General features: G+C 43.5%; 4 protein-coding genes across 4 annotated transcripts; 1 reads left to right on the forward strand and 3 right to left on the reverse strand.

The window, feature by feature from the left end:
* Positions 1-35: 35 nt before the first annotated feature.
* On the reverse strand, positions 36-1833 carry LOC18017055 (50S ribosomal protein L9). Its single transcript, XM_006401685.2, has 6 exons — positions 1712-1833; positions 1441-1602; positions 1126-1260; positions 746-853; positions 526-630; positions 36-418 (listed from the first exon to the last, which is right to left on the reverse strand). Exons 2-6 carry the CDS (start codon positions 1588-1590, stop codon positions 254-256), a joined length of 663 nt encoding a protein of 220 aa, XP_006401748.1. The 5' UTR covers positions 1591-1602; positions 1712-1833; the 3' UTR covers positions 36-253.
* Positions 1834-2143: 310 nt separating this feature from the next.
* LOC18017056 (putative FBD-associated F-box protein At5g53635) lies at positions 2144-4225 on the reverse strand. Its single transcript, XM_024156166.1, has 4 exons — positions 4095-4225; positions 2943-3863; positions 2722-2865; positions 2144-2609 (listed from the first exon to the last, which is right to left on the reverse strand). Exons 2-4 carry the CDS (start codon positions 3828-3830, stop codon positions 2313-2315), a joined length of 1329 nt encoding a protein of 442 aa, XP_024011934.1. The 5' UTR covers positions 3831-3863; positions 4095-4225; the 3' UTR covers positions 2144-2312.
* Positions 4226-4350: 125 nt separating this feature from the next.
* LOC18017057 (RNA-binding KH domain-containing protein RCF3) lies at positions 4351-7581 on the reverse strand. Its single transcript, XM_006401687.2, has 8 exons — positions 6623-7581; positions 6052-6504; positions 5725-5973; positions 5411-5647; positions 5145-5209; positions 4934-5036; positions 4703-4829; positions 4351-4616 (listed from the first exon to the last, which is right to left on the reverse strand). Exons 1-8 carry the CDS (start codon positions 7310-7312, stop codon positions 4597-4599), a joined length of 1944 nt encoding a protein of 647 aa, XP_006401750.1. The 5' UTR covers positions 7313-7581; the 3' UTR covers positions 4351-4596.
* Positions 7582-11068: 3487 nt separating this feature from the next.
* LOC112086500 lies at positions 11069-12256 on the forward strand. Its single transcript, XM_024155457.1, has one exon. The coding sequence runs from the start codon at positions 11069-11071 to the stop codon at positions 12254-12256; it is 1188 nt and encodes a 395-aa protein (XP_024011225.1).
* Positions 12257-19399: the final 7143 nt, after the last annotated feature.

The following is a 19399-nucleotide window of genomic DNA, read 5'->3' on the forward strand; positions in this document are numbered from 1 at the left end:
AATAGACACCATTCACATATGTGGGCTTCTAAATAGTTGAACAAAACCCAAAAACTTATTAATTTCCTTATCCTTGTGTTCATACAAAATCCGAATCATGGTTTTCATTAAAACCGGATTAAACCCGGTTTACACAAAAAGATAAATTGCAACTGATTTGTGTCGTTAAACTACAAATGCTTCTGCAATTGTTACATGAAACAGATTGAAGTAGAGAAAAGAAAAACTATCAATGAAGAGTTTCTAAAGTTGATTAATGGCCACGGACTTTGACTTTGAGAATCCATTGAACAGTTCCTTGTGGCAAAGGAATAGTCTTAGGGAATTTCAAAGGCACCTCATACTCGCCAAAAGTTGCCAATGGCGTTGGTAGAACCACATTATCAGGATCGATCTTCACACAAAGCTGTCTTGCCACCTTGGAACAAAACCAAACACAATCACTGATCATGACAAGATCCTACTTACAAAGGTTTGCTTAACGTGTCATCTAGTTAAAGATGTTAGAAGGAAGAAACGATTTACCTCGGAGACTATCTCTTCCTTTGTCACAGGTGTTTGTACATCCGGTTTGTCTTCTTTTGAAGAGCGACTTTTGAACTTTTCTTTATCAATTAACTTCCTCAGTACCTGTTAATCAAACAAATAGATCTCATGTTACTAAATCCATACACAGGTTCTTGAATAATTCCCACAAGACAAAAATGCTCAAGTACACAGCTAAAAAGAGGGTTTAGTAAATAACCAAATTGGCATTGGCCAAGCGCTTTGCGGCCTTTTCAAACTCTTTTGTCTGGACTTCAGAAGTTTTGTGAACCACCTTAACCTCTTCCTTTTCTTCATAATTACGCATCTAAACAGATTCCAATCAATAAATCAGATGTCTATAATGAAAAGCATCCATAAGGTTTAGTACCACAACACTTATCAGGGCCTGTCAAAAGTATCTGCTTTGCCCACTTTACATCAAGAACTATGCATCATCAAGAACACAACCGAGGTACAACAACAAGAGCAGAAAACAACTAGAAAGATGCTACAGCCTAGTATCAGACAAGACAGACTAAAATCGATTTTGCAAGTTAAAAGCAGAGAAGAAGAAAGTGTGAAGTTGAAGTATATTACCTTGCGTTGCTCTCGGATGAGATGAGCATACTTGTCAATGTTGGGAACAGCAAGGAGTTTGGGCATAAGGTGATTCCTGAAGTATCCAGGAGCTACCTTCACCGTCTCGCCGGCTTTCCCAAGCTTCTCTATGCCCTAACAAAAAAAACAGATTCAGATGACGAAGAAACACAAATCAGAAACAAACCCACGATCTGAATTTAATTCAAATCCAACGAAATGAGAGAAAGGAATTGACTTTTGTTAACCCATAACTCAAAAATCAAAATGGAAAGAAAAAGAGAAATGCTTTTCTCCAGAATCACTTAAACCCACCGTTGTAAGGATAACTTCCAATTTTCTGTATCGAACTCCTTGACAGGCGAAAAGGAGAGGATGATGGATCGCATTTTCAGATTTGTGGAAAGCTGTTCCTCTAGAAACTACATGCCGAATCACGTTTCGGCTTTGCGCAACATGAGCCATTTTTTCGAGATTCTGCGACGGAATACAAGAGATTCAGCCACTAAAAGAGGTGAGCAAAATCCTAGAAAAAGACGGAGATGAGAGAAAAACAGAACCAGAAGAGAAGAAAAGGAATAATAACCAGTGACACGGCAACGCGACGACGGAGAAACGGCGACGGCGGGTGAGATGCGACGTCTCCTTTTCACGAACTCGAAGAAAGGGAAGTAGCCGCAGGCGAGGTTTTAGCAGTGGCAATTTTTGTAAAATACGACTTCAGATTTTATTATTTTTTGTACCCCTAAACTTTCTGGTTTAACAAAAGTAGCCCCTATCCAAATGACGTCAACTGAAATCTGAAAAGAAAATGCAGCGTTTAAGTATGTCTTAAACGACATGGTGTTACAAGGTTTAACCTCTTACGGAAAACACTAATCTCTATGTTCTTCTATCACTGAACAAATATGCATGAATATGAACAGACAACAAAGATTTGACTCTTTGATGAGTTACAATTTACAAAACAAGAAGAAAGTCTAATAGAAAATCATAACATAGAATTAGAAACCAAAGAGTGAAAGTTCAATAATATTCAGAAACCAAAGTAGCAAAATAACAAAAGCTAATAATATCATTATCACCTGACAACTTAGTAAACAACCCCCATGAAACTAGTAAAGCATTTTTCACTTTGTTTTGACACCAAAATTCATCTTAAAACCTCACTATCTTCTCTCTATTAATTACCAATCTAAAATTACGACTTCACATTTGGTAGAGCGTCTTGGGATCTTGCGGAGTTTCTTGATGAAGTCAGGTTTTGCTGAATGATGACCATGCCAATGCAGAAAGAGTTTCTTGAGGTTTGCCGAATTCTCCATGAAATACCTTACAACCTTCATTTCTGGAGCAAGTCGTGACCTTGGGACATCGAAATCAACATGCTCGAGAGACGATAGCAAACACTCAGGCACAGATGGAAGACTGATTTGATTCTTCTTCTCGATCTGCAGTTCCTCATTCTCAGCGTAGTAGCAAACCTGAGGAAAGAAGAGAGGATTAAAACGCAATGAAAAGATACGCCCAATCTTCATAGAAAGAAAACAAAAAAACAAAAGCCATAGCTAGGGGTTTAAGCTAGCAGAACATTACCAAACGGAGGGCTTTCAAGTTTGGACAGCTCTCAAGAAAGGCTGGTAGCCATTTCAAATAGGAATAACAGACGCCGCGTAGATTCAGGCGGGACATGTAACCAAACTGAGGCAGCAGTTCTAGTTTTGAGTATTCACAGAGAAGCTGGAACAAGAAAGGGTCAGAAACCATCTTGAATAGATATTGTACATGTTCAATACTGGAAATTGACATGCATATACCCTGAAAGTGTCTCCATTTGTTGTCATATTCCGGACCTTCGAAATCCTTAGGAGAAAACAGCTTAATCTATTTCTCTGAGATAAAAGGTTTGGTTCAACAAAACCCCTCACTACAAAGCCGAGAGAAAGACCGACATTGAAATCCATATTGGTAATTTTAAAGCTTTTTGATAGGTTAACTTCGATGATCAGAAAGCGTAGTCGAGGAGCATCAATCACAACTTCATATTCACTATAGCGCATTAATATAATGAGCTTCTCCAACGACTTAGAGAGCACACGAAACACCGGTGCAATATCATTGACACCTCCGATAATCTCTAGCTTTTCCAGGACAGGGCAGGATGAGACAAGTCTCTCGAAAGTGGACTGATTGAGATACCAAATATGTTTTAAGCGCATAGTCTTCAGAAAAGGTAAGGAAACAAAGCCTGCATTAGGCAAGTGCACCCCAAAGAGTTTTAAAGATACCAGTGTCTCACAGGTATAAAGGCTTAAGGGCATGGCAGAAACATAACCATGAACATGTAGACGTTGGACCTTGCGCTTAATCGCAGCTTCAATCCATGGCATGAGATTACATGGATATCTATATCTATCAGCGATTAGCTTGAGCTTGTCTATGCTGGAAACTCTGTCGGGATCGAAAAACCGGTCAACAAAACTCACAAATGTACTCGTAGATGAGAATTCTTCAGAATCCAACACCAAACGAGGAAGCCAAAGCCAGAGATTTCTCCATCTGGTGGATAAAACGCTTGTTCTTCCAGCTTCTTTGATGGGAAGATGAACAAGTATCTCAGATATCAAAGCATCTGGTAAATTGCTTATCCTATCTAACTCATTTAACCTCTGACTCAACTCTTTCGATTTCTCTCTACCAGCCATGTCTTTTCCTTTTGAGGTTAACAACTACTTACTCTGCATAAACAAAATTGAACCCAAAAAAAAACGATCTTGATGCCAAGTTGACTTATTTAAGAAAAATCTACATTTTTTGACCAGATGAAATGAAACCCACAAATTAACGGTCGCTAAAACTCAAAACATTCATCGCGAGAGAGACACTGAGAAGCTAGTCAGCCTAGGGTTTTTCGAACCAAGGAAGAAGAACCAAAGAGTGTTTCGACCGAACGGAGTGAATTCACTTACCGGAACTGTAGATCGTGATTTCGCCGACTGGAACCTTGAATTCGGAATCAGTCCGTCGCCGGAGCTGTGTTGCATTTCTCTGAAGAAAAAAAGAAGCGCATTTCTGTTTCTTAAGAAAAATCAAATGTTCGACGACAAAAAAAGAAAAGAAAATTCAAATGTTCTGTTTTAATCTAAAACGAAACTGGATTTTAAGATAAATGTCGACAATTACTTTTTTTTTATTTTGCATCACTAAATTTAGTTTGGGTCTTCAATGAAAGTACATTCGGATTTAACTTTGATGACTTTTATAAGTTACAAAACAATGGAAAAAAGAGACTGATAGACAACAACATAGTAGCCAAAGCGTGTAGCTCAAAATGTATTCATCTAAACCTTCTTCCCGTTACTGCTCACACTTGCACTGAAATCCTAATTACTCCACAATTCATACAAACACCACATTTCTCAGTTTCTTGATCTCATTCCTCTGTGTGTTATCCTGATGTTCCGTCCAAGTTCATGGTCCATCCTCTTGTACTGAACCAAATAATGGAACAAAGATCATGAGTCCTGTAGCTCAAAAGTATTTGATATTTAGTTTGAAAAGAGAGAGAGAAACTTACTGCTCAAGATGAAGCCTTGAAGCAAGCTCTGTGCTCTCTCTGCCTGCTCTGGTGTACCCGAGATTCGAATGATATTCTGTGTCTCTTCAGGTCGGTCTTCAACTAAGGTTACACTTGCTCCAGACCACTGTGATCAAGTTGAAAAAAAGAAGAGAATACAAGCCGTCAGAGATTTGAACTAAAGACATGATTTGCAACCAATCTACTTCTAGTTAATAGAGAGAGTTTCACCTCACTGATTTGTGCAAGCTTGTTTCTTGATTTCGTAACAAGCTTAGGAATAGCCTGGTCTGGTAATACAACTTCAAGAGTGCTCCTAGTAACAAGCGGCATTCTAGAAAACAAAAACAAAAAACAGAAACGAGAGCACTTGTTATATCCTAAGGATATATTTGTGTCTACGTTTCAGAACGAATAATTCTAAATTTGGGAGTTTCTCTACCTGCTGGTAGTGACAGGAACCTCATCCCGGTGTTCACTTTCACCCGCCTTTGCAAATGATCCTTCCTAAAAGAAACAGGAGAAAATATCTGTAAATACAAGAACATTGCACTGATGGACAATAAAGGTAGGCTACTTCCCGAGTATTCAAGTCAATCTGCATTGCCAGATTGCAATATTACATCGCTTCCATGTCATCACAGTCAATAAGCCGGAAACTAACTGATCATGGATGCATTTGTATTGACAAGATATGAGATATAAAACCTTAAATTGTGTAGCGATTGCGCTAGCTTGCAGCAACATCAGATTGGAACTGGTAAGACCTTCACGGGATTGAGTTGTGTTGTTTGATGAAGCTACCTCTATCACTCCTGCAACACCTTCAAGAGGGCCAGTTGTGGATGTAGAAGCCGGTGGTGTATCCTTTTGAGAGAGATGACTCCTCAATCGTAACGTTAATTCAACAAGTGCATCCCTAGCTGCTCTGATCTCGCCAGCAATCTACATTCCACATGAGAATTCTCTTGTCAGACCAGAACTAAGTTTAGAAATATGCTCAAAATCTAGACAAAACAAACCTGTACAACAACATCATTGATGGAAACACATCGGGGAATTTCTTCCCTGGCTAGGATCTGTACGCTTGCTCCAGTTAATCGTGATATCTCAGATACAGATCCTGCTTTCCCTTCCAAACATACTGAGTCTCTAGATGAGACAAGCAATCTCGTTGTTATAAGGTTATCTTTATCCGGAATAAGGTCTACGATCCGAGTTTGAATGTGCAACAAAGCTTCTTGCGCAGGGAAAAGCTGGTCATCAGGCGCCTAGGCAACATAAGAAAACAGAGGTTCAAGAACATGTAACAGACAATACTGAAGAGGATCTGGGGATATTTAAAACACCTCTTCTGAAGAAATGGTAATTATCTGTTCATCAGATCCAGCAACAGGTTCAGACACTCTAGTGTCCACGCCAATCTCGTTTTGAAGCAAATCTATTATTCCTTGTGATTCTCCAACAACACGAACAATCTTGTCAACAGGGCATAGAATCCGGAACACAAGCTCTTCGGTGTAGAGAGGCTGTGCATTCTCACCAACAGGAGCTGCTGCTGGAGCTTCTGCTGCATAGTTGGACTGACGAGAGCTGAAACTGTTGCTCCTGTAGTTGCCATGATGAAACCTCTCAGATGATTGTCTTCTTTGCTGAGGAACATAATCATCAGCAGGCGGCAAAGGCCGTTCTGGTGAATGCAAACGGCCTTGGAATTGACTGCGATCACGATGTTGACTCTCTCTTAGACGCGATGATACAATGGCTAAAGCGTTCTTCACTGCTTCAGGTTCACCTACAATCTGAAAGAGACAAACACAACAATCTGACCAAGGCTTAGACATTACTCTGAATTCAAATCAATACCATTTCATACGAACTCTAAAACCAGATTCAAGCAACTATTTTAATTTCTCAGACCTGAACAATCTCTTCAGAGAGGGAAACACAACGAGGTAAGTTACTTTCTCTAGGCAGGATCCTAATATGAGTCTTGGTTTCGATTCTCATCTGCTCGATAATCTTCCCACCTTTACCCAACAAGCAACCAACATGCATCCTCGAAACCACAAGCCTCGTCACAACTCTCCCTCCTCCGGGCCTAACTCCACCGTAATCCTCCTCCTCTTCCGGCGGCGGAGCAACACCGTACCCGAACTGAGCCTCGCTCTCTAGAATCCTGTCGTGGACGCTGAACAAAGCCTCCTGAGCAGGAGAGAACGACGGCATTCTCCCGTCGGGGTCACGACGACGGTTATCGGAAATCTCGATGATACGCTCGGCGTCTCCGGGAACTAGCTCGTGAACGTTAATCCACGCGCCGGTGTGCTGCCGTATCGACTTGATGATTGTTCCGGATTTTCCAATAACGCCTCCTGCTTTAGCGTCGAGGCAGAGGACACGATAAGTCGTCGTCGCCATCGTTTCCGGGTGTGACTTCGATGGCCGGCTATTTCCGCCGCCGCCACCGCCGCCACGGTATCTGTTATTTCCTCCGCCGCCAAAGTGGTAATTGTTGTTGTTGTTGTAGCGAGGTTTAGACCTGCCCATGGAATCTCCATCATAGTCTTGGTCATAGTGATAGTTCCTCTTCGATCTAGATCTCTCCATTAGAACTCAAAATCAAAAACAAAGTCCAATCAACTAATTAGTCCTTAATCATCAATCTCGCCGGGGAAAGTTCCGTCCCCAAATTCGAAGTCGAGGATTTCACAGACCCTAGAAGTACAGTAACCAATTACTTTCCTTTTTTTCTCGGAAAACGAAGCAAGTTTCCCGTCAATTTTCTCGGGAATTTGGAGAGGGGCTGCGAGAATATCCAAATCGGAGCAATGCAAAAGAGTTTCGTCTTGATAAATCACAAAAGGGAGGTTTTTAAAAGTTTGAGACGCTCCTTTGAGAGTAGAGAGACCGTGCAAAGGGTAGTGGTGAACGCTAATTACGGTCTTTGCTAATACCGTAAAACGGTATCGTTTAGAGTGTTGGAGATCGGAGAATTTGGAGATGCTTCAACATCCCTCATTGATTATAAATAAATGTGATATGATTAATACTTAATTGATATATACGAGTGTTGACTTCAGATAAACCGATTTGATCTTAACTTAATCCAACAAGTTTATGTATTTGGCAAAAATGGTTTTTTTCATATGCCTTTTGTTACAAGGATTACTAAATCTTCACATTAGCCCCATTTTCAATTCTTTGCAGGGATATGAAGCTGAACTGTAATGCTTAAAATTTTGTAAAATGGTAACGCCATTTATAGTTATCAACGGTTTTGCTTCTTTACTTTGAAGACTATCAGAAAATGTAATAGAATGGCGGATCTAGCGCGGAAACTGTTTATTATGTTCTAAATTATACTTCCTCAGTTTCGAAATAAAAGTTAATGTAGTTTTTTCATACTGATTAAGAAAACCATTCAATTTTCAATTTACTTCACTAATCTACTATTTTTATGTTCTCATTAATTAATTAGTTAAAAGAGTAGGGATAAAGTAGAATTGTTTTCAAATATTTGCATTAAAATCTGAGAATGATTTATATTTTGAAATAAAAAATTGATTTTAAAACGACTTATATTTTAAAATGGAGGGAGTATTATTTAGTGCTAAATTGGGTAACTAAATTATGAGGATGATACTTTTGTGTTGTAAAAGTGTTGGATTAATATACATATTGCATGTCTTACATACAGAGCCGTGCCTGAACACAGGCTGAGAGCCGTGCCTGAATACAGGCTGATGAAGCATGTGTTTCAGGTCGGTGACTTTAAAAATTATTTTGGAGCCAATTTTCCAAAACTTAAGTTAGTTCAGTTGGTATAATTTTATAGGGGTATAATTTTACAAATAAAATTAGATTCTAACCCCGTGCAGTTGCACGAGAATATTTTTTATTGTTTAACGAATTTTGTAATATAATTTGTGTTTTTGAGTTTAGATATAATTATTTTTATAAATATATTTTTTAATAAGTGAAAATATTGATTTTTGTGTTTAGATATATTTTTATAGTATTAAAATTAATTATAATTATAAAAATATAATTTTAACCCATCTGCTAATATTAATTCAAAATGAACTATTATAAAAACATAATTCTAAATTTTCCGTTTATATTACCGTATAATATAAATATTTGTTAAAAGTTTGAAATGTATTAACAATATTATTTAGCATTATAGTTTTCTAAAATTTAATCAACGAATGGATTGTACAACTGGTTTTTCAAATCACATTATAGTGTATGCAATAATTTTTAATTTTTTATGTTTTTATTTTGTAAGAAAAATATATTTTCGATATACATGTATAATTCAAAATTAGTGATTTTAGTTACCAAAATATTTTTAACCCGGTTTTTATATATATTTTTAGTTCTATGAATTTTAAAAAATATATTTTTAATATTTAAATTATACATTTGAATTTTATCTATTATTTTATTATTAGTTTGTAAATAAATCATAATCGTAAATATATTATATAAGCAACATAAATATCATATCATTTACATCATTATAAATATTTTATATTTCAAATATGACCATTATTTTTTATATGTGAATTATTTTTCAAAAATTTTAGATATTTTTGATAAAAATATTTAATAGTATAGAAATTATTTAAATTAGAATCTTTAAATCAACTCTAAATTAATATCTGATTTATTATTTTTAATCAAATCAAATCAAATCTAAATTACCTATATTTAAGGAACCTTAAAAATATTTAAATTAATAACTAATTTTCGAAATTAAATATAAATAATTATTAAAATTATTTTTAAACACTTATAAAAAAAATAGGAGTGTTTGGAAGCAAGTACTAAAAGTGATTATGTTTTACTATAATAGATGTGTTTAATGTTTCTCTTTAACTAAATTTGGTCTAAATTATTTAATTTGATATAATAGTGCATGTTTCCGTTTTCGTCTATATAACTGAAGTCGACGCTTTTGCTGCCATAGGAATTGCATTTGCCTGACATAGTCTTGTGGTCAAGCAGTTATCTTTGTCTTCAATTACTGACCTCAAAATAAATAATAAAATCTGAAAAATAAAATGGAATTAAAAATTAAAAAAAAACGAATATGAGGAATAATTCATAACAACATGAGGGTGATCGAGCATACCGACTACCGAGTCTAACTAGCAAAAATAACGTAGTTAAAAATTAGAGTAATTAACCTGTTCTGTTTTGTTTTTTATTTAAATAATGAAAACAGAGGATCAGGAACCTGTTTCTGTTACTGTTAAATTATGTTATAACTTAAATCAGTTTATTTGATAATCAGCTATACACCAAGTTGTATGCCAAAAAACACTACATCAATTTGCAATAACTTTTAAACTAATTCACAGTTTAATTTTATGTGTAATTGGTACACAAATTTTTTGGTTACTATTGGTGGTACACTTCGCTCCCTAGTTCGGACCGATTAAAGACCAAGACCGGGCCAATTGACTCTGGTTTACGATGGTTTTAACCGAAATGGGTCTGACCTGACAGCGCGGCCCATGAGAAAAAAGCCCAGCAACAAGAGGCGGTGAGAGCTGAACGAGAAGCCCTAGAACATCTCCTCGCTTATGTACTATAAATAGTAGAATTGTTACTGTAGAAGAGATTTTTGGGGACCCGGAGAATAGAGACCTGAATATTGTATCGAGTTCGTCGAGAGACCTCCGAACTGAACGAACTGTAATTGAGAACTTAATAAAATTTAATCAACTTAATCTTCTCCAAACTCGAATTACCGAATCGACCCTTGAATAGTTGAGAACGACAATCAACAATTGGCGCCCACCGTGGGGCCGATTCGGTAATCGACCTCGAAGACATGACGACCGATGGTGGACAATCGACCTCAATCCAGGTCGGGAGTCCGACGACCCGTGCAGACGGCGGACAACCGACCTCAGTCCAGGTCGGGAGTCAAATGACATGTGCAGACAGCCCCGTCCAGTTCGGAGGACATATAGGAAAAGACGACCGTAGTCCCGTGCGACCTCAAACTGGAACGCAAGAGATTAGAGCAGAGCCGAGCTCAAGCACTCACCAGGCTTCACCAGCTGCCTTCGATCCCACTGCACTCATGAACGCCTTCGCTGCTCAGATGCAGGAGCTAGTCCGCAGCAATGATGCCTAATTCGCGACTCTCACCACGCAGATCTCTAGCCTGCAACAGGAAAGCCCGCTCCGACGACGAAACCTCATCAGCGATTTCCAAGGAGAGCGAGACCCGCAGTGCACGGTGGCGCGATCGGTAATACAGCAACAGCAACAGTCCGAGAGCCCGTCCCAGCACATACGAGGTCAACCAATAGTATGTCCCCCCCCCCCGACCTGGAAATCGAACGGATGCAGGCCCAACTGCGAGAGATCAGTTCCAAATTTCACCAAGCCACCAGTTCGGCACCTGAGATCGACCGCGTAATCCAGGAAGCACAAAAAACACTGTTCACTTCCCGGATCACCAACGTCCCCGTCCCTAACCTGGAAAAGTTTAAACTGCGTTCGTACGAAGGGAACTCAGACCCAAGGCATTTCCTTACCTTGTTCGGCATCGTGATCAACCGATTGAAGTTCACCTCGGCCGAGCAGAAAGACGCGATTCAATGCCAGCTGTTCGTCGAGCACCTCGAAGGCATAGCTTTGGATTGGTTCTCAAGATTGGAAGCCGACTCCATTGATAACTACAAGGAGCTCTCGACTAAGTTCGCAAAACATTTTTCGATGTTCATTGGGCAGAAAACCCGTAACTCCGAGCTGTGGGAGATATCGCAGGGTGAAAACGAATCACTCCGAGACTTCATGGCGTGTTTCAAGCAGATCGTGGCGCATTGCACGGTGGACGACGAAGCCGCCCTCGAAGCTTTATACCAGAAAACATGGTACAAGTCACCCTTCCACAAAGAGCTTCGCAGGAACAGACCGCTCACCCTCGAGGACGCGCTTCATAAATCCAACATCTTCATCGCGGAAGAAGAAGAAGAGGCCGCCAAGGATCGGCAGTATTCAACGACAAAGCCCGGCCAGACTTTGACCGCAAAGGATAATTCGGAAACAAAAGTCCAGTCCGGCAAACCGCGCGGAGTAGTGAACCAGGCAGGACCGTCAAATCAAAAGTCAGGACGGCCGCCAAAATCTTGGAACACATGGCATAAAGATGACGATACGCCGTTAAGCGAACGTTTTTGCGAATATCACGAGCGATATGGGCATAGCACAGAGGAATGCCGACATCTGAGGGACTTCTTACTTCAACAGTTCCGCAAGGGCGAGATCGACACCGCAGACCTGCCTAAACCGGGACCACGGCGACCAAACCCCCGACCAAACAAACCCGGCAATCAAGAGACTACTAAGGCAGCCGACTCTGATGAAGAACAGGTTGTGCCCCCTAAGCGAGACCGCGAAACACCGAATAGAGAAACGAACGTACCTAAAACTAGGAAGAAGGTCAATATCAATATGGGAGCCCTCGAATCATGCAATTATTCCGTTCGAGCCCTCAAAGAGTACAGCCGGCAAGCATCGAGTTCGTAACCCCAGACAACGGTTACAATCGTACCACTGTTATTCACCGAAGCCGACCAGCGGGGAGTACATATGCCTCATAAGGATTGCCTCGTCGTGGAGCTTCAGCTCGGAGACATTGAAGTAAGCAGGATATTAATCGACACGGGTAGTTCGGTAAACGTTATATTCAAGGAAACACTCAAGAATATGGACTTTCCGGATTCCGAGATCAAGCCTTATATGGAATCATTGACCGGGTTCACCGGAGAAAAAACAAGGACAGTAGGAACGGTGAAGATACCCATATATGTCGGCGGGTCAGCCCGAATGATTAAATTCCTGGTTCTCAACAAACCGGCAATATACAATGCGATTTTGGGGACGCCATGGCTGTTTGACATGAAAGCCATCGCTTCAACGTTCCATCAGTGCGTCAAGTTCCCAACCCCGTCAGGAATTTTCACCCTCAAAGGAAGCCAGACCGCGTCCCGACTATGTCATCTCACCGAGTGCAAGCTCAGTCTCGCACGAACATGCGTCATCAGCCCCTTTTCGGAAGATCGTGCGGCCGCAGTAAGCTAGTTCGGTCGACCCAAACAGAGCCAGGTCGACCAAGTCTGCATTGATCCGACAGATCCAGAAAAATGTGTCGGCATAGGGGCCGAACTCGACAACAATATTCGGGAAGCACTCGTCAGCTTCCTCCAGAAGAACGTCTCCACATTCGCATGGAATATCAGCGACATGCCCGGAATCAGTCCAGACATCACTTGCCACGAGTTGAACATCGATCCTACATATAAACCTATCAAGTAAAAGAGGCGCAAGCTCGGACCCGAGAAAGCGCGAGCGGTCAACGATGAGGTCGAAAAATTGCTCAAAGCTGGTTCGATCACGGACTGGCTAGCAAACCCGATAGTCGTGAAGAAAAAGAATGGGAAGTGGAGGATCTGCGTCGACTTCACTGACCTGAACAAAGCTTGTCCAAAAGATAGTTTCCCACTACCGCACATTGATCGGTTGATAGAGGCAACTGCCGGCAACGAACTGTTATCTTTCATGGATGCCTTCTCGGGGTATAACCAAATCCTAATGCATCCGGATGATCGGGAAAAGACTTCGTTCATCACAGATCGAGGAATCTACTGCTATAAGGTCATGCCGTTCGGTCTCAAGAACGCGGGAGCCACGTATCAAAGACTCGTGAACCGCATGTTCGCCAGTCAGCTCGGAAAAACGATGGAAGTATACATTGATGACATGCTGGTTAAATCCCTGCACGCTAAGGACCACGTATCTCACTTATCAACAAGTTTCGACATTTTGAACGAGTACGAGATGAAACTCAACCCCGCCAAATGCACCTTCGGCGTAACGGCGAGCGAGTTCCTGGGTTACATCGTCACCGAGCGCGGCATCGAGGCTAACCCAAAGCAGATATCTGCAGTTCTAGACCTACCTTCCCGGACTTCAAAAAGGGAAGTGCAAAAACTCACAGGCCGAATCGCCGCTCTGAACAGATTTATCTCTAGATCGATGGATAAGTGTCTGCCTTTCTACCGGTTGTTCCGAGGTAACAAGCATCATACCTGGAGTGCCGAGTGCGAAGATGCTTTCAAGCAGCTGAAAACGTATCTCTCGACTCCCCCCATCCTAGCTAAACCCAAGAATGGCGAGATGCTGTTCTTATATATCGCTATTTCCGCTTCAGCGGTTAGCAGTGTTCTAGTCCGCGAAGATAGGGGGAAACAGCGTCCCATATTCTATGTCAGCAAATCGCTAAGTGACGCCGAAGCCAGATACCCGACTTTAGAAAAGTTGGCGCTCGCAGTGGTGACTTCTGAGCGGAAACTTCGGCCATATTTTCAGTCCCATTCAATCACAGTCTTACCCGACCAGCCGCTCCGAACCATTCTACACAGTCCAAGCCAATCAGGTCACCTCGCGAAATGGGCCGTCGAGCTAAGCGAGTACGATATAGAATACAAGAACCGAACTAGCGCGAAATCCCAAGTACTCGCCGATTTTCTGATCGAGCTCCCAAAAGAGTTCGTTGTCGAACAGCCGCCCCCCGAGCTATGGATTCTACATGTCGATGGATCGTCATCGCACCGCGGATCAGGTGTCGGAATCCGCCTAAAGTCTCCAAGCGGCGAGATCCTCGAACAGTCGTTCCGCCTTGAATTCCCAGCATCAAACAATGAATCTGAGTATGAAGCCCTACTTGCCGGACTACGATTGGCTAAAGGGCTCGGTGTGCGACATGTTCACGCTTTCTGCGACTAGCAGCTCGTCGCGAGTCAATTAAGCGGGGAATACACGACCAAAAACGAACGAATGGACGCGTACCTAACAACGACTAAGGCACTCATCTCGCAGTTTGAGACGTTCGAACTCACCAAATCTCTCGCGGCGAGAACTCGTCCGCCGACGCGTTAGCCGCCCTAACTTCTAGTTCCGACCCGCATATGAAGAGAAAAATCCCGGTCGAGAGTATCCTAGAACCAAGCATCAAGACCGCGCTAAAATGCAATGTTGCCACCCGACGACGGAACTATGAGGATAATCCGACCTCGTCAAAAACGCAACGCAAGAATGCCGAGCAGGTTCTTGAGGATAATGCCGAACAGACTCTCGAGGACCCAGCCGCCGATCATGACTTCGAGCACATAACTGAAGGAATTCATAGCCCATCAACCAGTGAAAACCAAGGGAACGAGTCCGCCGAAGATTGGACAGCCGAACTGCGAGAATACCTCCTCAACGGCATAGTCCCAGAAGACAAATGGGTTGTTCGTCGTCTTAAAGTTAGGGCTGCTCTCTACACAATGCATAAAGATAAACTGTACCGTTGGAGCGCATCCGGAGTACTCTTGGTCTGCGTCTCAGGGAACGATATAGTCGAGATCATGCGCGAAATCCACGAAGGATCAGGTGGTAATCACTCGGGAGGTCGATCCCTTGCTCTGAAAATAAAAAAAGCCCGCTATTTTTCGCCGATAATGAATGCGGACTGCGAGAAGTTTGTCATGAAGTGCGATAAGTGCCAGCGCCATGGTCCAATGATTAACGTGCCGACCGAGCTGCTGCAAACCAGTACGGCCCCTTACCCTTTCATGCGGTGGGCTATGGACATCGTTGGCCCTTTATGCCGATCAACAAGTCAAAAACAGTACATCTTGATTATGACTGACTACTTCACAAAATGGGTTGAGGCCGAAGCGTACTCGGAGATCACCGCACTGGATGTACAAAAATTCGTTTGGAAGTATATCATTTGCCGCCACGGGGTCCCGCACGAGATCATCACGGACAACGGACCACAGTTCATTGCTGGGACGTTCAATGATTGGTGCGCGAAGTTCAAAATTCGTCTTAGTTTCTCACCCCGCGATATCCGCAAAGCAACGGTCAAGCCGAAGCAACCAACAAAACCATTCTGGACGGCATAAAGAAGCGTTTGGAGGCTAAGAAAGGCACTTGGGTGGACGAACTCGACGGAGTCTTATGGTCGCATCGAACTACTCCCAGACGATCGACCGGACAATCCCCTTCTCCTTAGCATACGGACTTGAAGCACTCTGTCCGGCAGAAGTCAGCATCCCAACATTAAGATATTCCGTGCTCCCCGAGAACCCCGACCTCAACGACCAGATGATGCTCAACAACCTCGATAACTTGGAAGAACAGCGATGCTTAGCTCCCTCCGAATCCAGAACTATCAAAAGCTCGCTGCTCGCTATTACAACAAGAAAGTACGAGGTCGACATTTCAATGAAGGCGACCTCGTTCTGCGCAAGGTGTTCCACAACACCGAGGAGTTAAACGCCGGGAAGCTGGGAACGAACTGGGAAGGTCCTTATCAGATAATGAGAATCGTCAGGCCCGGAGTTTACGAACTCATGCAACTTGACGGAACGCCGATCCCGCGATCATGGAACTCAGCCAACCTCAAGCGATATTACTACTAAGTCCCAGCTACCGCGAGCTCGGACCATCCATTCTACCGCCACCAGCGATTCAAAGAAGAAGAAAAAAAAAAAAAAACAGTCCGGCTCCTGCCGAACTCACCCCTGTAAATTGAACTACGAGTGGCTTGATCCCTTGCAAAAGGGTACGTAGGCAGCTTGATTTCGAGTCCAGCTACAAATCCAATAAAAATCCATCTTTTTCGTCTTATCTCTAACTCCACATACCGACTCCCCGGCCAGGAGATCGAAATTAAGTATTCCCCATGAATACAATCTCAAAAGCCGAGATCTGTCTCGCCCGCACCCCCTTGGTGCCCACTATTCAAAGCCGGAACCCAATCCGCACTCACTCTTCCGAATAGTAATCCGCCGACTGTGATTCAAGTTCGGAGAATTTCCCGAGTTCGACCGCATCGTCACAATAACATCACGAACTCCAAATTTAATCAAAACAAGCCGAAGTCCCAACAGTTCGTAACGAAATATTAAAGGAAAATTCAAAGTAAAAGTCGAGATAAATAAAAACCATGTTCATTTCATTAAATATCCGAAATTGCCGAACTAGACGGCAACAAATACAACGCCTAAAAATGGCGACCAAAACGAATCGATAAGATAAAATCCAAGCTATGCGGGTAAGATAGTCTTTACAACAACAAAATAAAACTAAGGAAAACTAAGAGCATCATTGGCGAGCGACAGACGCCGGACTCTTGAGACTCGCAGCCCGATCAGCCGAGATGGACCTAGAGTTCGAGCCGAACTGGTCCAAACCCTCCGGAACCTGCATCCCCGGCGGAAGCACAATCCTGGGAATGAGATCGTCGTCACTCGGGAGGAGGAAGTCTTCGTTCTCAAACCGCGGAAGGGGGATATCATCGACCTCCTTCGTGCAGTTCTTGACCCTACGCGCGTACGTCTCCACGATGTGCGACAGGACGATCATATTGTGTTCCCTCCTTGGAAAGTCGCAGAAGCCGACCAGAGCAGTCGCCTGGTTAAGCTTGAGGAACGGCGCCTTTCTGAGCTCGAACTTGTCCATGAAGTCCTTCATCTTGGCGAGCTTCCCCTCGCACTTGCCCCTAAGCGCGGCCAGCATCTTTCTGCCCTTGGACTCGGCATCTCGGTACCTCCGCCTCTCTAGTTCGCTCGTCTTGAACGACTTGGACAGAGCATCCATGTCTCCCTCCAGTTCGGCAGTCCGCTTCCCTAGAGCCCCGGCCTGCTCCTTCAAGGCAGCGTTCTCCTTCTCCTTTTCAGTGAAGGCTAGCACAGCAGCCTCGTACCTTTCTTTCTCGTCCCGGTACGACGCTTCCAAAGACGCCCTCTCAGCAGCAACCTCGGCGTTAATTTTTCTCAGCCTCTCGACCTCGGAGTCGTACTCGCGAACAAGCTCGTTGGTATCACAGACGAGCTGAAAGTGGAAATCGAAATTAGACATTCCAAGATTAAGAAATATCTAAGTATTCAAGATAGAGAGAAGCTTACAGCAGAGGCAGATTTCGCGACCCGAGCATCAGACTTGGGGCGGAAGAGGTCCTTTGTCTCAGGCATCGGAAACTAAGCCGGCACGATCTGCCTAAAGAGCTCAGCGCAGGCAGTCGAGTCATCAAAAAAGGACCGGTCTTTGTTGTACTGAAGCCGGACTGAAAAAGAGGACGAGTCAGAGGTCCGACGCCTCTTGGGTGACCTCGGGTTTCCGGTCTCAGCTGCCGGATCCGCTGGGGGAATCTGAGTCAGAGTCCCCTCGCTCGCAGCCGTCTCGGGATCACCACCCCTCTTCCGAGACGATTTCTTCGAGGACTTGCCTTTCTTCCTCCAGGCACGGTCGGCAATGGTGAGCTCGTCCTCATCCTACTAACGAATTTCCCCTTCCTCCATTTGAGGCTGAGGAGTCGCCTCAGGAACACTAGTTCCCGCCACGTCGCCCTCCGGTTCCGCAACTGGGATCAGAGGGTCAACCGGGCCGAGCGGAACATTGTCGACTTCGTCCCCGATAGCGGCTTCAACGCCATCACCGGCCTCATTCCCGTCGAGACCGACAATATCGATCAGGGCATTATCTTCTTCCTCGTCAGCCCCAAAGTCCATCATGGGAATGTCAGATCTGTCGAATGCCATCTTTCTCCGACTTGACTGGCTGATTTTCCTCGTTTTCTTCTTCTTCGGTACCGGCCTCGACGAGCTGGGTTCCGCTTTAGTTTTGGCTACCAAAAAAAGACAAGTGTGTCAACCATAATAAAAAAAAAAAACTAAGTGATAACAAATTCAAGACGACCCGAGATCTCATACCTCTATCCTGAGCTCTCTTTATCTGGCGGTCGATCTTCTCCTGATAGGCAATGGGCCAACGGCGCTGTCCGGCGAGACTTAATTGCTTCGCAAGGTCGGACGTGAGGGAGTGTTGAATGAATCCTGGAACGTGACGATCTGCATAAGCAAAGAATTTTTATCAGTATCGACCAAGGAACAGGAGAGTCAACCATGAGATATGTACCGAAATCGACACTCTAGCCAGTCCGGAATGTGCTCTCCGGATTCTCAGCAGATGACGAGTCAACGCGAACAAAGAAGTAACTCTGATCCCAGTTCGGAAATTTGCTAGCCTTGTTCCCTGTGACCAGGTCGAACTTCGGGTTGCAATTCACCGACAGAAACCAGCTTTTGGCCGACGAGACCTTCATAATAAAGAGCTCCTCGAATTGGGCCACGTTGATGTGAGCCTGGACGTCACGCCCGAGCTGGAGAATCCCAACAAAGTTTACGATCGACGCCGGCTGAAGTTGCGATATCGCGCAGCCACGACGATTGCAGTAGGCGAACAACAAGCGGGGCAAAGGGAAAGTCAATCCGGCCTCACGGAAATATGCCTCGTAGACACAGATGAAACCCTTGGGTGCATCCCAAGGGCGCTCTTCCGGTTCAGGAACTTGAATAATGATTCCAGGAGGGGCTCCGCCGATCAGCATAGCAGCCCGAACCGTCTCCGGAGATGACAATCCACGATCAACATCATATCATCGTCGTCTGGATCCTGCGCTCCTCCTTCCCCGACCTCGTGCAATGGAGCGTCCTCATCTGTCTTCACATCAGGTTCCCGCCCCTGGACCAGGTCGGTAGGAACTTGGCCTTCGGGCTCGCGGAGATCTCGATCTATCCGCTCTGGAGCCCGAATTGGAACTCGGCTACCAGAGCCGAC

The sequence above is a fragment of the Eutrema salsugineum genome, unplaced genomic scaffold (genome assembly GCF_000478725.1).
Source record: "Eutrema salsugineum unplaced genomic scaffold, Eutsalg1_0 scaffold_2, whole genome shotgun sequence".
Lineage (NCBI taxonomy): Eukaryota > Viridiplantae > Streptophyta > Magnoliopsida > Brassicales > Brassicaceae > Eutrema > Eutrema salsugineum.

Coding starts and splice junctions, on each gene's coding strand:
- LOC18017055 (XM_006401685.2), bottom strand. CDS start 1,590: ATGGCTCATGTTGCGCAAAGCCGAAACGTGATTCGGCATGTAGTTTCT. Junction 854..1,125: donor TCATCCGAGAGCAACGCAAG/GTAATATACTTC, acceptor GAATCTGTTTAG/ATGCGTAATTATGAAGAAAA. Junction 419..525: donor AGGAAGAGATAGTCTCCGAG/GTAAATCGTTTC, acceptor TTTTGTTCCAAG/GTGGCAAGACAGCTTTGTGT.
- LOC18017056 (XM_024156166.1), bottom strand. CDS start 3,830: ATGGCTGGTAGAGAGAAATCGAAAGAGTTGAGTCAGAGGTTAAATGAG. Junction 2,866..2,942: donor CAAATGGAGACACTTTCAGG/GTATATGCATGT, acceptor TTCTTGTTCCAG/CTTCTCTGTGAATACTCAAA. Junction 2,610..2,721: donor ACTTGAAAGCCCTCCGTTTG/GTAATGTTCTGC, acceptor TTCTTTCCTCAG/GTTTGCTACTACGCTGAGAA.
- LOC18017057 (XM_006401687.2), bottom strand. CDS start 7,312: ATGGAGAGATCTAGATCGAAGAGGAACTATCACTATGACCAAGACTAT. Junction 5,974..6,051: donor TTACCATTTCTTCAGAAGAG/GTGTTTTAAATA, acceptor TATGTTGCCTAG/GCGCCTGATGACCAGCTTTT. Junction 4,617..4,702: donor TCAAGGCTTCATCTTGAGCA/GTAAGTTTCTCT, acceptor TATTTGGTTCAG/TACAAGAGGATGGACCATGA.
- LOC112086500 (XM_024155457.1), top strand. CDS start 11,069: ATGCAGGCCCAACTGCGAGAGATCAGTTCCAAATTTCACCAAGCCACC.